Here is an 18680-nt window from a genome sequence, read left to right on the forward strand (position 1 = left end):
GATGCATCTATGAGGAAAAAAGAACTTCAGCCATTGGCAGCAAGATTTTTGCCAGAGTGATCAATTGCCTTTACCACTCACCTTTATAATACCCTCCCAGAAATTCAGTGTGGTTTTAGGCCAGATAGAGGCTATCATGTTGTTTGCAGCTAGGTAAATAAAAGAAAAATGCAGAGAACAAAACTTAGATCTGTATATGGTGTTTGCTGATCTCATCAAAGCTTTCGTTTCAGTTAGCTGTGATGGGCTTTGGAAACTTCTCTTGATGATTGGATGCCCACCATGAGTGACCAAAATCATCCGCTCATTCCATGAAGGCATGAATACGGTGGGAGTCCGTCAGACTCATTCCTGTGACAAATGGTAACAAACAAGGATGTGTCATGGCCCTACTTTGTTTAGTGTCATCTTTTCTGCAATGCTTCCTGATGCTTTCAAGAACTGCAACAAAGGTGTTCTGATCAGATTCATGATGGATGGTGGTATAATATTCAACCGTCGACGTCTAAAGGCCCGCTCTAAGGTGTCATCACTACTTCTGCGTAAATTATTATTTGCAGATGATTGTGCACTAATATCATACACAGAGGATGACCTACAGAGCATTGTGAATGACTTTGCAAGAGCAGCCCAATGTTATGGCCATCAGTATAAAAATATATATGTTCCAACCAAAACCAGGAAGCATACCTCATGAACCGGTCATAAAGATAGGTGACGATCAACTGAAAGTTGTGTAGAAGTTTTGCTACTTGGGTGGATTCCTTTCACAGTATAGACAAAATCACAGGTTAGAAAAGCAAGTGCTGCCTTTGGAAGACTGCATCAGACCATGGAATACGACTCAACACAAAGATTGCCATCTTTGTGTTGGACTTGGTACTGGCGATATGTAAAGAAGCTAGACCAATTCCACCTTCGGTGGCTTCGAAAAGTCTGTGGCACCTCCAGAATGATAGGGTATCCAAAACAGGTGTGCTAGAGCGCTGTCAGATCGAGGGAGTGAAAGCTTTCTTTATCAGGGCTCAACTGCGCTTGTCTGGTCACCTTATACATATGGAGGATAAATAAATATCAAAGGCACTCTTCTATACAAGAGATACAAGGATGAAAGCCTGTGACATTCCTAACAACACCTGGGAGGGACAAGCACTTTGTCATACAGAAAGGTGATCAACCTGCCGAGATATTGTAGATAGATTTGGGAATCAGCGCATTCATGTTCAGCCTGTCACTAAATTTAATGTAACAGTAAATACGATATGGTCATATTGCGATAACTTTTCTCCTCTTTAAACAGTTAAAAATGTGAAAAATAAGTCATTTCTAATAATTTAAGTGGCTCGCTATAAATCCCAACAGGCATTGCATGCAGATAAATTTTTACATTTTCCTTTAATAATTCACCCAATTTTTGGTCGATCATGATTCCAAAACAAATGGAAGACTCCTAACTCCCGCAATTTGTATTAACAGATTCTGGCAAAAACCGAAAGACAATTAATGCAGTAACTAGAAAACGTCAGACTAGGCCTTAGCTAGTGTGCAATATTCGTACGTTACTGCTGTTTACTAGCAGCTAAGCCTACAAAACTAAAGACAATCCATGATGACATTCACCGCGAGCTACTAGTGCATTGTTCCTCTCTTTTTATCTTAAATTTACTATAAAACGTAAATTTAAGACAAGGAATGACCTGGTTTTAATGTATAATATATATGCATTATTTTTATAAAATGTCAAAAATTGTAGGGAATGGGTCTTTAACTAAATATATGATGTAGCTTAAGTGACCGGGTTTTATTTATAAGCTACTGTAAAAGTTTTGTAAAATAATGAAAATTTTGAAGTAATCTTCAGTTGAAAATGAAGTACAATGCCTGTTAACACAAAATATGTAATGGGAATGGGAAAATGAAATGCTCAAAATGGTCTGAAATTTGCTCTGATTTTAGGAAACAAATATTTTGTGTGTGTACCATAACCTATGGTGTGAAGTTTATAAAAAACTATATTCCTGTTCTCTCAATTAACAGGACCTCTGCCATAGTAATTGTGCACAGTAATTGTAATTCTTGCTGAAATACAATTATCTTTGCTTTGTCAGGTTACTTAATAAAGTATTGGTGAATCACAATTAGATTAATAATAATAAAGGTTAAAATACCATCAAGGGTGAAATTAATGCACTGTCTTTTCTATCTCCAGTTGAATTAAACACAAGTGCTTTAGCTACTAAACCATCAATGTTATTAGCCTCATCTTCAGCCACTTCTGTGAACCAATCAATACATGCCTGGATGCTACGTGGTGTGTGTGCACCATCAAGGTAATAAGTTGCATTTTCCCGCTTGAATGTCTGAGTACGACCAGCCCAATAACAATCCTGTAAACCTATTAAAACCAGTATGAATAGAATGTAAATGATACTCTGTATCAGAATTTTGTTTTTGTCAGTTACTCTATAAATTTTAAATTTTTTTTTAAAAGATGCATTGTACTAGAGAGATAGAAGAACACTTATCAATTTCATTATTAATGTTTTAGTATACATACAAAATACATGCATACTATCACGCATACCTTGCATGAAAACTTGTGGCACAACAAATGGCTGAATGACAGGCATACCCCAAGACCTAGGTGTGTCACTAGTGTCTTCAGAGTCCACACATGTTCGCTTGCATTCTGGTTCAAATTCTACATCTAAAAATAAAATAATATGTAGTTGTGGTGTATGTATTACAGATGTTGTACTACAAGACTTTACAAACAAAGTAAAGAAACATCTGATATGATATATTGTTTGAAGGTTTGCATGGCAAAATAAATGTGTTGGAATATAAGTTTGTGGTACACCATATGTGTACTTCTTAAAAGAACTGTTGCGTTTTGATTAATATACATTGATCATCCAGGAGTGAGAATGCGATTAAAATGATATTCCTTGCAGTAGATGCAACTACTATATAAACATTTTAAGATGTTCACACTGTCCCCAGGGTGTTTTGACGGGGTTGTCCATCCAAAACATTTAGAATGACTATGGCAAGCTTAAAACTGATTGATCTACATGTTGAGCCAATAAAATGATATTGCTTAAAACACTTTCATATTCATTTAAAATGTTAAAGCACTATTAACTCATAAAATGTTCCCATAGTGCCAATACAAAATGATATTAGTTGCAGTATATGCCTAATTTGAACTGTATGTTTACATTTGTATACAAAACATACAAACATAAAGTGATTTAAAAGGCCACAAATAATAATAATATTTACATTTAAACAGAAAATACTGATTACCTTCAAATTTGATCAAGTCTGGATGTGTTTCCTGTACCCATGTTCTACATAACTGCAATGCCAGTGAAGCATTAACATGCTGATGTTTGCCTGCCAGCCCTAACTTCAAAGGTCTTCCTTTGAAATCATAATCACTTATTTTAGGGCAACAATGAATATTAGCCTAAAAGAAAACAAATCCAAACATAACAAATGAGGCAAGTTATAAAATTGTAATTATTGTATCTATTTAGATTTTTTTGCACGAAAATGTGACTGCAGGCATTTGGATATAACAGATCCAATGTTACAGATGTACGGACACTTTTCCAAAACATTTGATTTATCAGTTGATACAAATGTTCTAATAGGAGGTTTAAATTCTTTGTACGTTTTGTATGCACATACCCTATTTCCAAAAAAAAAAATTTCTAAAAATAAAACAGCGAAAATATGAACGGTACGGACGGACAAGACGATTTCAGTACAATTTCTATCTAGGAAAGCAAGGCCTTAAATTGTTATTGGTAAAGTAAATTTACTCATGTCGTTGTAAAATACGAGCAAATATTAAAAAATAAAATTTTTTAGTTTTTAAAATAATTCAAAAATTATATTGTTACAGATGCACACTGTTGTGTATTAAGGACAGACACTTTTGCTCCAAAAACATATTTGGTGCACTTTCATAATATAAATTGCCGAATATGTATTTTCTTCTGTAAATATATTGTTTAAACAATTGTTACAGCATATGTCTGGCAGTAACAGAAAGAAATCATGGCAATCAATAGGTACACGTATTTTACAATATGTACAAAATTTCTGTTTTCATCGGTAGATTTTCATCCCAACGCTGTAGAAGTAATTACCGGGTTCATGGTGGGTCATGGCCTTGCAACTTGGTGGGTCATGGCCTTGCAACTTGGTGGCGATAGTCATTTTATTAATTTTTTTGGTTTTTGGAGCGTGTGTGTGAACGTACATTATCTAGCAAAATAAACATTTTACTGCAAAATAATAAAGATCAAATGAAATATATTCATAAAGCATAGGAGTATACTTGTGGGGAATAGTATATAAAATTACATCGGGAAAACTGATAAGACATTTGTATGAAATTAAGTGAAACCCAGATAGCCGAGTTGTTGAATGGGCTGGCAGGAATAACTGTGGGCTATCTGTGTCCCGTTATGTTGCAAGCCGTCTCAAGCGTCTTCCTTCTTAGGCCGAAACGGCCCACTGTGTCGCAAAAGTTAGTTTCAAAAGACGTGTAAACTAAATAATGTATCAATTATACCAATTAGGATGTTATTTATTTGAATAAACCCAATAAAACATCACTTAGATTAATAATCGACGTTCCTCCCCCTTCCAAAACATCTAATAAACGCCGCCCCCCTTCCACCCAATCATTTAATAAACGCCCATCCACATACATTTATACACACAATATTGTATTATATTTTATAACACAATTATTATACGACTCTATTTGATTATAATAAATGTTACCATATAATGAAAACTTCGACAGGCAACTGGAACTCATCTAGACCCCATTTACACTTACGATTTAGGCCGGCCCTGGGTCGGCAATTGATAAGTGTAAATACTCCAAAAAGTTAGGCCGGCCCTGGGCCGGACGCAGATCTGGGCCACCTCTCCAGGTAGGTTCAGGAGCGGCTTTTAAGTTTTGGGCCAACTTACGCAGTGAACCGTGAACAACGTTTGACCTTTTTATGAGGTTGTTGTTAGATATTTTGTAAAAAGAACCTCCTCTTCATTATCCTCATCTGTGACTCTTTTCAATAAAGTATTCCTCCGCTTGACGGTCGGTTCGTGCGGAAAGTTGAGATCGAGAGAGAAAAATGTAAACAAACTGTACTTCGTATCCCAGTATGCAATGGTACTTCCGATAAAATTATTTACGACCAGTAATCTGCGTCGCTAGTGTAAACCCTCTGGGCCAGCCTAAAAGGTAAATATTTGCAACCGGCCCAGGACCGGCCCTGGACCCAAACAAAAGTGTAAATGGGGTCTTAGGCTAATTATATTTTTTGAAAGATTCCACGTCTTGTAGAGATGCTCCCATTAATTAATAAAAATCCTAAAAATGATCTAAAGTTAATTTAAATACCCTTTTGATTTAAATTAGTACATTTCTCCAAATATAGAATAGATTTTTTTTTTCGTATACAAAAAAGTACTATTAAACATTTTTTAATAGTGCGTACTATTGCACGCCATGTGACCCACAATCGTCCCATCAAATGACAGGAATTTATTTAGGTGTTATATAATATAAAATAATATATAAAGTATTATATAACACCTAAATAAATTCCTGTCATTTGATTGGACGATTGTGGGTCACATGGCGTGCAATAGTACGCACTATTAAACGATCGTTTAATAGTACTTTTTGAAACATTTTTGTGTACGAAAAAAAAAACGTCTCGCGGATGAAAAAAAATCTAGTACACAAATTATCCTATGATATGGCTCTGTACTGTGAAATACAACAGCACCACCTGTCGTCTGGTCTCAGTTTCATTTGTAAACACCACCGCGAGATATGCAACAGCAGCAGATATTTGTGTACGATTTGGACATTATGTACTAATTTCATTCAAAAAGGCATTTAAATTAGCTTTAGATCGTTTTTAGGATTTTGATTAATTAATGGGGACATCCCTACAAGACGTGGAATTGTTGGAAAAACCATAATTAGCTTAGATAAGTTCCAATTGTCTGTCGAAGTTTTGCCTTTCAGCCAAGCTAGTACTAGGCTACTAGGTCTAGCCTAGGTCATGCTAGTATTAGGCTAGGCCTAGCCTAGGCGTTTTAGCCTTGATAGGCCTAGGATTGTTTGGTCGTTTGTTGACATAATTAACACAAAAGTAGGTGTTTTTACGAAATCCATATAAATATAGCATTTAATATAAAATTATTAAAAACCAAATGTTACTGTTTTTAATCAATGTGTGTGAATGAAATGTAGTAAGCTTTGGCTAGGGCTACCTTTTATTTGATTCAAATAACTAGAATTTATTTAGATGTTATATAAAACAAATAATGAATGTTTTGTATTCGTGTAATGGTACAAATAATGGCACTTGGTGAATGATGAAAGGTTATATCAACTCGGCGTTGCCTCGTTGATATAACCTTTCATCATTCACCTCGTGCCATTATTTGTACCATTACACTCATAAACATTCATTATTTGTATATTAATACAGAGTGCTATAACACAATGAGTTTGCTTGTACTGTATTTAGGTTTAATATAATAACAAAAAAATATAACTACAAAAAACATGGTAAAATGCCTATTCATCAACATAGTAAAAAGTTGTTATATGATCCTGTAAGTGTAAAGTTTTAAAATGACATTATGATTATCTCATTAGCATTGGTAGTTACACTTTTACAGGAAAATATACTTTTTTTTGTAGAAGCTCCTATTATTTTTGTTGACCTAATTAAATTTTCTTTTGCTACGGATGGACATAAAAAATGCCTATATATTGTGTGTGATTTTATACTGTTTTACAGGATCATGTAAAAACTTAATTACATTTTTTATGTTACGGACAGACATTTTAGCATGTATTTTAAAAACTTATTTTTTAAACTTATATTAATTGAAAATTCTTATGAAATGTCAATCTGTAACGTTCAGATTGTATACCCCTTTTGTACCCATCTTTCTTTACCTTTGTTTTACAACTCAGGCGAACTTCAACATACAGTATTATACAGTCAACTCTCCCAATACCGGACTCTCTGAAAACCATAAACTCTCCCAATACCAGACATTTTTTGAGAACCAAAAGGTCCCCAATTTATATTTACCATTAAAAACACATTCCGAATACCAGACTTTCCGGAAAACCAGACTTATTTGGCCGGCCCAAAGGTGTCCGGTATTGGGAGAGTTGACTGTACTAGTATTGGTATCAACACACATTAATTCCCAACGTTTCGTGTTTGTGTGTGTTAAATGTTTGCAATAGTAATAGAACAAGTAAAATATGAAATTTATTTTGTTTTTCCTAATTGTCTTCCTTAATGTTTTATGATCCACCACTTGCTATAAAGTATTATGCTGTTTTTAAAATGTAAAAACTAAGTCAAACCTTAAGTTCATTTGCCCTTTGGAAAATTACATTCATTCCATCTTGAGGTTGAGGCACTGTGAAGGCAGGATGATTTGGCTTTGGAAAAAAAAATTGCTATTGATTATATTTCTTTATTGTAATAATATGCCAAGTGTTATAAATTAATTGTAGGTTTAGCTTTAATATTTTAGCTATATGTAAAATGGCATTCAGTACTAAACAGGTTAAAATAATAACTTATAGTTTAAGAGCCAGAAAAGGATTACTTGCACCCTCTAGCAAACTAAGTTAGCAATGTTTTTTTGCTTTTGCTTGAAAATATGGACCTATAGTTGGCCAGAAATTAAGTTATGTAAAAGTCGTATCAAAGTTCCAACTTGGAGTCAATTGTATAAAACCTTAAAAAGATATTTGAATTATACACATAGGTCAGTTTCTTTCTTGCTTGTGTTTAAAATTATGAAAATCTAAAGACAAATCAAAGTAAACCATTACTAGTATGACTATGTTATAATAACCCGAAAGGACAATATTTCCTCCTTTTTCTTGGATTTACTAATAATTTAAAAAGCAAATAAATGAATGAAAATTGCATAGTAAACCATCATACTATATCAGTGCGCATGTGATTTCAATTAAAACTAGTATCCTAAATATAGGTTTGTGAATAAAGATTACTATGCAACTAATTTACATATTATCAAACATCAAACATTATTGTAATGGAGGAAACACTGGAACATCTGACCAAAACAAACCTAAGTTCTTTAGAATTGTTAACTTATTAATATTTAATTTTAGTTTTAATTAAAATCACATATACTGAGTAGTATGATGTTTAGGTCATGGTAATCTTCTTAATTTGTATTAGCTATAAATTATTATAAGTTATTGATTCAAACAAAAAGGAGGACAAATAAATAATATAATATAATTAGTTTAGATTGTAATTATAATACTAAATATTAATAATGATATTGGTGATGAGAGATTTAACTGTGATGTTATTCATTAGAATGAATAGAGTTATGTATCTACTAATAGGACTGTCACAGATATTTTGATATTAAGCAAAACAATATTCGCTAGTTATTAAAAATGTAAGTGTGCTCCACGCACAAAAAGGTTTGTACCAGCTATAGGTTAAATGTCAAAATAAGATGTTTTTTTTATTTCTGTTGTATTAGAGCAAATATAAATACTGTATATATATTCCGAGTAATTTGAGACTAAAATTATAACTTTCTAACTAGTGGTTGCTGAGATATTGATATGGCCATTTTCTTGACCAATGGTTAACAATAAAGTTTCACAGTAATTTAAGTAATTTCACTACACCTAGTATTTACCAAGTTACGCAAAGTTTTAATTTTGACCATATTGACCTTTTGGCCCCTGTACTGACCAAGCATTTTTTCGGCCAACAGCAAAAATTGATATAAGCAAAAAAACATTGTTAACTTAGTTTGCTAGAGGGTGCAGGTGAACCCTTTCTGGCTTCCCAACTATTATATGTCTTTACTCACCTTACAAATGCCAGCCTTCTGCCAGGCAATTTTACCAATGGTATCTCCTAAAACACGGATATGATCCAAACCTAGACTTGTTATTCCCACAACTACAGGATTTCTACACAAAAAAATATATAATCTTTGAATAATTTCAAAAAGTGAAGTGTATGGTGATACTGCTAATTGGGCACTGCAGAGAATCAACAACTTTCTTCAGCATACAGCATTTGTTTACCTGCAAAGCAGATGAATTCAAACATCTTCTATAAAGATAAAATGAACTAGATTTAAACTTGTCACTATAGACGAGTTAGGTTATCCACACGACAAATGCCATGTGCACGTCATACATGTTGTTAGTGTGCTCTCTATTTTGTGTCTAAGTATATATACAGTGTAGCATAGGTGAAAATAACGGGACCCGCATTTTATTCCAATTTTTAACATGATGACATCAACAAAATAAAACACAAAGACAGCAATTTTTAAGGGAATTATCTAAGCAGATTGTGAATCTTTAAGAAATTTGGATACGTATAATATGAATGCGCGCTCTTTTGTGAACACTACTAAAAAAGGCTGGAAAATATAATTAACGCTATGTGTACACTGTGCACGTACAAATTTGACATGAAAGTTGATTAGAAATTGATTTTTTGCATTTTAAATTTCATGCACGCATAACTTTCTGTGGAACTTGCCATTTGTTTTCATCAGAAAGTTAGCGTATGATATAAATTACATTTTTGCTAAGTTTCAATTTAAAATGTTATTTCGTTTTCGCCCTACGTTAAAAACGTGAAAGTCATAAAATCGCGGGTAAGTCATGTTGCACAATTGTAAACGCCATGAAAATGTAAGCTGCAACACTACTGTACACCAACCAATTTATTAAAGCATGAGACCAAAACTTACCATTGCAGTCCATTGCCAAAATATTCATATTCATTAAAATAAATTCTATATTCCCTAGATTTCATTACTTTTTAGGCAAATAATGTCAACAATGTGGCCTGGCTTTACAATACATGTCACATGTATTGTAAAGCCATGCCACTGTTGTGGAATTGCAAACTTACTTAATAATATTAGTGCAATCATAAGCTCCTCCCAATCCTACTTCAATGATAGCAACATCAACCTATAAAGCCAAACATGGACAGAACAATTTTTCCACTGGTCTTTTTTCAGATGTTTGGTATTTAACCTTAATTAAAATACCAAAGTCATTCATTCATTCATCAATATTTCATTCCAAGATTTAAAACAAATACAATATGACAAGAATGATAATGAAGTGCTTTAAAGATATAATGTCATTTTTTTTTCGTTGAATATGCCATTTTAATGTTACATAATTATTATATTAAGCAAAAAAACATAAACATAGTTTTCTAGTGGGTGCAGGTGGACCCTTTCTGGCTCCCCAACTATTATATAAATTCTCCTATTTAAGATTTCCCACCGAATATATATTTTGTATTGTTTAAATCTAGCTATGTTATTTCTGTTGGTTACGCTTCTCTGCACAGCATTGTGTGTCATTGATCAAAGATGTCTTCCATTTCGTGTAATGCTGTGGTCAACTTGATATTGAACATTTTATGACATGCAGAGCTATGAAAACATCCATTAAAATCTTATGAAAATCAGGCAATCATTTTTGAATACTTCTGCTAACTAACAAAGAAACAAACAAACACACACATTCTGGCAGAGGTAATAAATACAAATTTACTCGCATATGCACACACTTATGACCGCTAAAAAAATTTAAACTTTAGCCACACATACACCATTGGTTGGAGCCGAGGTTAGAACATTTTTAGGAACATAGTCCTGTAGTTCCCTGGAAATTGCATTGTATTTTGGAGGGTAAAGATTCTGCTGATTCACCGGAAAAGAATCAGCGTAGCCTGGGGCCCATTTAATGTCTTCAAAGTACACACAGGATTTTAAATTACATTTATTTTGGCCGAAACAAGTTACACACATTTTCAGCAACATTAAAAGACGCTTATAACACTAAATTATGTTGTTTTTTAAATATTTTTTCTTAAACAATGCAAAGGGGCAGATGGAAAAAAAATAAAACGCAGTAATATGTATGAATAAATTTTTTCCAATGACATTACCTTTTCTTGTAAGAATAGATGAAATGCCATTATTGTAAGAAATCGAAAATATGCAGGCATTTCACCATTGCACTGATCCTTGGTTGCAACCAGACGATTATAAACAGTAAATAAAGTGTCTGCAAATGACTGCTTAGATATTGGCTGACCGTTAATTCGTATTCTTTCACGTACTTCAACTAAATGAGGTGAACTATAAGACAATTGTAAAATTCTTTTCATTGATTCAATATTTAACCATACAAATAATATGTATTCACAAAGTTATGAAAACATACAAATTACAAAAAAAATTTAAAAAAACTTTAAGGTGTGTCACATTTTTGGTTGGGTAACTTGACCTTTTTAGCATAACTAAATCAATGACTATAATAGTGATGAATCACCTGTAGAAGCCAGTCTTAAAGCCACAAGAACGTAGGATGCTTTCACATAATGCACACACAGAGCCTTTTCCTTTAGTACCGCTCACATGAATTATCTTCAGTTTGTCTAGATCATCTAACTGTACAAAACAACATATAAAACTACATAACAGTACAATAACTTGAATAATTATAGTAAACAAATATCATAATATGAATAATAAAAAATGGCCATTTTCCAAAACAGATTGATGAGCATTTCTTTTAGATTTGTATTGTATGTATGGTAGATGTTCACAAAATACTGAAATAATAACAGAATGGCAAATGGTTTTACATTTAGCAAAAGCAAAACAAGTGGAGACAAATTTGGAGAAGGATCATTAATAGTCTAATTATTTAAAACATTTTTTATAATAATACTCATACAAATATACTTTCCCATTGAGAATTTTTTTTCTGGTTAAAACTATGGCCAGAAGTGCCTCCAAAACTGTTTTGAGTAATACTAATAAGGCAAATTATATTTGCTAAATGGTAAATGTTTGAGCCAATACAGAATATATGATAATGTCTAGGCATGCATCTTCCTGTGTACACTTACACTCATTTCTGCCCTTTGAAGAAAATTGACAACAGTTGGCAGGTTGTTGGTGGGACTACCTGGTTGCTTGTCTTTACGTATTTTATCAAGAACTTGTGAATTTGTCTGCAATGTATTCAATGCAGATACAGCTTCCTACAGGATAGTACAAAACAAAATTAGATTACAATTTCACCAAATATAAAACATTCCATACCAACCAACAAGATTTTGAATACAAACACTATCGTAGGTTACATTTAATGTTTTCCTCATGTTTGCAGAGGTATATCAATATGCACTAAAAAATGTTGAAAACATAAAATAACAATAAATATAATGTTTACTAAATCACTGAACATGAATTTTCATTACTACTTTATACCAAGTTATTGCAAATTTAAAATATAGAAAAACCTTATTAAAAATATAGAAAAACCTTATTAAAAACATATGAAATATAACAAATAATTATAAAAAAGTTGTTGTTTGCTGTTCACAAGGTACAGACTATTAATTATGTTATTTAAAATTCTGGTAGTATGGGATTGCACTATTTGAATAACGACTGCTGTTTTTGGCTAATGATTCTAACAGATTTCTAAGGTACTGATAAAATACTTTTATTGCAAATTTTGGATTTGTTAAATTATACAATAAATATATTATTATAATTAAAAGAAAATATAAAAAATATTGTGTTAAACAAAACGGAAAACTTTACATCAAAGAACAAACAAAACAAAAGTCAGGGAAAAATACTACTGTGCAAGGATACTTATGCCTACCACTTATGAAAAAGAAGTTTACAATGACATTTTTTTATCCTTTCCATTTTTACTGTTGGAATGCAACATTCTTTAACTTGCCTTAAATTGTATCTAGATTTAGGTGCTTTTGGCAAAAGATGGTGATAGTCTATGGGAAGGGTCTTTAAGTTTCTGAAAGTAGTCCTTGCACACTGTCTCAAGGACCATCTTGTGAGCTGTGTTATTTCTTGTAGGAAAATTGTTGACACATTTAATTCTTTGCTCAGATGTTTTAACATCTGAGCAAAGGTTATGGTTATATATCTCGGTATCTTTATTTAAAAAATTACAAAAAACAATGACATATAAAAATGCAGCACAAATGGTAAATTGACATATTTTATACACAAAAAAGAGAATAAAAAATTACAGTGACAATTCAAATTATCAAAGGAAAAATGTATAAAAATATATGTCAATAAACAAATAGGTTCCAATTGGTGAGCCCCAATATTTAGTTGTTTACTTAATACTATTTTCTAATAATTTCATTAAGTAGATCAGTTTTTGCCACAGGAATTTCATTTTTCCTTTTATTCCATTAATGAAACATTTGTTGATTTTGGTAGCCAGTGATTAAAACATTTATTTTTGCTTATTTTTTTTGCAAAACGTATGCACAGGTTTCTCCTGCGTTGAGAAAGGGTCTATAAATTTAATGTGCCTGTTGGTAGTTATCATAGTTTTTGGCAAGAATAAACCTACAGATACGTTTCTGCACCCTTTCAAGCGAAACATCAAGTTTTACAGAAAGCCAACCGCATATTCTAAAATAGGGCGAATATAGCCCAAGTAAACACTTAATAATCATTGTTAAAACTAAATTCTTTTAATTTTCTTAGCATAAACATTTTTTTATTTGCTTTTTATATCATTTGGTCAACGTAGCAGTCCCATTTAAGGTCATCATTATACACGGCACCTACTAATTTAAAATGGCTAACAATCGGTAGAAAAAAATTATAAATGTGAAAATTTGCATGACCTCACACTTGCAGGGGTTCGCTTTTATATTTTTTCAATAGAATAAACTCTGCACATTAGTTATTCCTGAATGCCATACTTGGGCTGCATTTTAAAGGTGGATCTGATGTAGCCAGTACTGCTACAAGATCTTCTTTGGGAACACAACATTTTTTTAGGCAACATAACAATACATTATGTAATTTTTATTTGCATTTGACCATTTACAGAAATCATTTTACTTGTTGGTTATCCCTTGTTATTGTAAATATCTTTTTTTTTTCATCTTTATTCTTCTTTCTTTCCAGGATTTTTGTGCGCAGCATATCCCCTAGACTTGCCCCAAGTCTGTATTATCTTTTTTATTTATTTATTTGTTTTTATTTCGACCGCGATTTTTGTCTGAAAATACAGACTTGTGAAACACGTATAGAAATCGATTTGCAGACCGCAAACGTCCGATAAGAATAACGTAGTTTATCATACCGTATTTGGCTATATGGGGCGGGAGGTATGTAAATATGGATTTCGAATCAACCAATGATCATTTTGTTTCAAAATGAAAAAGATCGAGTACGTACAGTGCTGAATGTACGATCGAGACTGTTGAAATATAAAATCGTAATACCAAGTTGTTTTGTTTATTAATTGTTTAGTCCTTGGCCTAGGCCTCTTTCGTAGGTCCTACTCAATTCGCACGTATGACCTGCCAAATAAAACGCCAATAAAGTAGGCCAACATACCACCACCGGCGGCACACAACAACAGGGCTACACCACCATACAGAACAGGACAGGGTCTGGGTGGGAATTAAATCAAAATTATCTCCGCGTAATAAATGATCCATTCAATGTTTGATTTGCGGAGAAGCTAGCCTATCATTATCAAGACGAGTTTTCATGTTCTTGGGAAAAATCCCATCAAATGTTTACCAGACTACTAGGCATATAAAATAATTTCTAGCCTTCAGAAACTTTCATAAATGTACCCAAGTACACATTGTCTAAATGTAACATAACGCATATGCATCATTTTAGTTGTTGAGTCTTTGAAATTCTGAAATATGAATATTAAAACAGTGTATCGCATGCAGCTGAAACTAGTCAACCGGATAATCGTATGCACCAAGAATTCTTGGTGTCAAACCACGTGACTTGTGCGTGTTTCCCCAGACGGAGTATCCAAAATCAAGTAGTATACGTATGAAACGCCATATGTGCCAAAATATTTATCTTTTTACTAATATTAAGACAAAACTCCGTCTGGAACCCAGACTACATATCCCCTATTGCTTGTGAACATAACTTTGTCATCATATGGACATTTACCTGAAATTGTGCACCTATTTTTGAAAGACGTCAGAGTTGCGCAACGTGACTTACGTGCGATTTTATGAAATTCAATGATTGATCATATAAACCAAAAGTCATTTTGTATTGACACTTGATGAAATTAAACTCATATCATGGGCAAACTTTCTATGGATTAAAAATGGCATGTTTTACAAGTAGTTAAAAGTTAAAAAATTCGTTAAAATTATGTCTTTTTTAAAACAGTCATATTTTCTAAAGTAAACCATGAATTTTTTTTTGGAGCAAATTCTAGAAATGTAGACAGGGATGTCACTAGCTTTTTGGAGTACCGGTCGGCAAATTTCCCGAGGGGGGGGGGGGGGGTGTAACCCCCGGGGTATACCCCTGGGGTTTGTCGTTATTTTAGCGAAAAATAAAGAATTATGAAAATAAATAACAACAAATTGCGTCAGGTCTAGGCCTAACCTTGTACCACCGGGGAGTCGCCGTTATTATTCGTGAAAACAAAAAAACACTTACAAAATGAATAGCAATAGATTGCGTCAGGCCTAGCCTTGTGGACACTAGGCCTATCTAAGGCTTAGATAGATTCCCCAAAATCTGAATTCCACAAAAACAGGCGCTTCCTTATTTAGGCCTAACCCCTAATCAAATACTGTAGATAAATTATTAGCCTAGACCTTACTACTTGTTGCTCGATTTAATATGTTTGTGTTCTTTTGCACGAGAGTTTTTTTGCGTATTCGCGAATTCCGGATTTGTTGTTTCACAACTGTGCGGTAAGTTGTATAGCAGTTAGCAGGGGAAGTCCCCTGCCGCTGCGCGCGTGGTTGTTGTCTTTGTGCCGTACGTATTTGTTTGTCTTTCTTTAGTGTTAATGTATTCAGTGTTTTAGAGTAAAATAATAATAATAATAAATAAAAAACAGTTTATATTTTCGTTTGTCTACTTTATTTTTACTTCATTCTACAGTAAATCGATCTCATTTTACTGGCACTTTTAACATATATAATATTCACAAAATAAGAAACATGGCATAACATAATAATTCGGTGGCATAACATAAGTACTGCGTACTTGTTTGTATTTTTAATCTGTGCAAAATAAAACGCTTGAATCAATCAATCAATCAAAGTAACATTTATTTCTCTTGTCTTTCATAGAAAATAAAAATTAACAGTAAAAATTATTAAAATAAGAGGGGCAACATTCCTAAAAAGCAAAGCTTGTATAAGGCAGCCCATAGAAACTAAAAAAAACCCCCAAAAAACAGGACAACACGGGAACCGGAAACAGGACAAAAACAGTAATGAAGACTTTAAGTTTCAGGGTACCGAAAAGACTAAATATCAAAACTGGGTTGAAGATTAAATTATTTAATCGATCTTGGTTAGGAAATGTTTCGGTACAGGGGTTCATTTGGGAAGAAAATGACATATATACAAGTACAAATCAACACACACAAAAACAAAACCAGATAAACTGGGGACAGGTTAATGAGAAAAATAAATGTACCAAGTGGAAATACCAGAGATCAGTCTCCATAGAGATAAAAGTGCCTACGCATTTTTTATTTTTTTTGTTTCTTGAAAAAAAAATATAAAAAATGTCTTATTAATGTTGTAGAAATATAAACGAGAACAATTATTTCAATAATGAATTAGGAAATTCAGAAAAAGAAATTATGAATAAACAAGTTGAGGAAACACTTTAAATGTAAGGTAAATAAAGTTTAAAGTAAGAGTTTATGCAAACAAAATATGTTCTTGAAAAAATTAAATGGATCTAAAACAGTTCCATGTATGTGTAAAATAAGAGTTAAATGTTTTCAAGATCAGCAAAAGAACGAATTGGCTTCACAACATCACGGCCTTTAACTTGGATCAATGCAAACACTCTTCCATCTACCGACCATGCTGACCATATCCTACTATGCTCACTTGTTTTGCGTAACAGATCGATGCGTTTACGGGTTAAGTCTTCCTGTATGGATAGGGCAGATCCCTTTAGCTTCCTCCGAGCCGTAATCACCATCCTACGTATTACAGTAGTTTGATTAACAACCTGACTAAGTTTGTCATCAATGATACTCGTAATCGATTTATTGAGAGAATCTTGTATTTTAGTAGAATTAAGCATCTTTGAGAAGCAGTTTTCAACTATGCTAGTTAGTGTATCACTCTCAAATAACTCTATCACTATTTGCCTAACCAGCTGTGCATGCCTAGTAACCGCACCCTTAGCGGGAAGTTCAACTAAAAACAATGCAGAGAAGAAAATATAAGTTATACTTAGCTGATATAGGCAGTAAATAAATTAAATAGTGATAATTCAGGAGACTGATTTGATTGTATGGAGCGCCGCTAGATACGCTTTTTATCCTATTAGTTACGTTTGATATCGGTCGCGTTTTATTTTGGTCGCGCTAATTTGTATATGGCGCATTAGATACATTTTTAATGAAAACGTTCATTATGTTTTTAGTTAATTTTGAATATTGGAATTTCTAATAATACTGTTTGACATTTTTTTAAACCTCGATCGTTATTTTTTAAGTACAGTAAATATAAATATTTATCTCATTATTTATAAATAATTTGTGTTTCCATTTTATCTTACAGGTTTTAATGAATTGTAATGTGTTCTTTTAGCATGCCGTTGTTTAAGGTTTTGAAAATAAATAATAATTTAATAGTTAAACAAGTAGACGCGCCTATTGCGTATTTTTTAATCACAGTTAATTACGAAACTCGTTCTATAACCTGCAAGTGGATACCAGCTCAATGAGGTTTATGCAATAAAGGAATTTGATGCATGATGATGATTTTTGCATTCGATATCCGCCACTCTGACGTGAGCATGGTTTAGGATAATAATAAAATATATAGATAATATTCCGTTATAAATCAATCTACCAGCCCTACAGTATAGGTCTATGATGTACAATGATGATAGATGTGAGAATAATGTATGGATAATAAAGGTGGACACGATTCTCAAAGAGGTACTGATATTTAAACATTTAGAGGGGTTGTGGGCTCAGGAAGAAGCCGGCGAATGATAGTAAAATAGCGCAACTCTATACAAATCAAAAAGTATGATCGTTTTTGTTGATTGCTGCTTGCTGTTTGAAGCACGTCTATTCAGGCGATAGGCACATGTATACACCATTTTTTATAATTAAGGCGTGCCATACGTTATTAACAATATTGACGATTGTGGCGGCCGAAATGAACAATACATATTTTGTCCTTTTTGCCGTTTCATGATTTTAGGCGTTCCATAACCGGCGGCCGAAATGACTGGCGGCCGATATGCACTGTGACGGTACCAGCCTATATTATAGCCAAAATAAAGTTTTGATTATTTGACAGTGAATTATTATAATACCGGCCTAGGTTGACAGCAAGAACAAAGTCGTTATTCATTGAACAAGGTCGTGTTTATACAACACCCTAAATTTAAACACGGCTTTAATTTTTAGCTTGTTGTTCAAGGTCAACCCACCTTAATGTTTGCTGTTATACAAGAAACAGCGTTGCCAGCGATAAAATTTAAATTATGCCGTATCCTGTCTCAAATAATGC

General features: G+C 33.0%; 1 protein-coding gene across 1 annotated transcript in view; it reads right to left on the minus strand.

Annotated features, from left to right (window-relative positions):
- The window catches only part of LOC140046632 (folylpolyglutamate synthase, mitochondrial-like), a 38011-nt gene that overhangs the window by 8893 nt on the left and 10438 nt on the right, over positions 1–18680 (minus strand). The window contains exons 2-10 of the mRNA XM_072091326.1: positions 12030–12164; positions 11447–11565; positions 11061–11253; positions 10005–10066; positions 8941–9043; positions 7433–7510; positions 3310–3472; positions 2585–2707; positions 2169–2395 (exon numbers count right to left, since the gene is read on the minus strand). Coding sequence (XP_071947427.1) covers positions 2169–2395; positions 2585–2707; positions 3310–3472; positions 7433–7510; positions 8941–9043; positions 10005–10066; positions 11061–11253; positions 11447–11565; positions 12030–12164 — 1203 coding nt within the window. The remainder of the gene's footprint in view (positions 1–2168; positions 2396–2584; positions 2708–3309; positions 3473–7432; positions 7511–8940; positions 9044–10004; positions 10067–11060; positions 11254–11446; positions 11566–12029; positions 12165–18680) is intronic.

Source organism: Antedon mediterranea, chromosome 4 (assembly GCF_964355755.1).
Source record: "Antedon mediterranea chromosome 4, ecAntMedi1.1, whole genome shotgun sequence".
NCBI classification, from domain to species: domain Eukaryota; kingdom Metazoa; phylum Echinodermata; class Crinoidea; order Comatulida; family Antedonidae; genus Antedon; species Antedon mediterranea.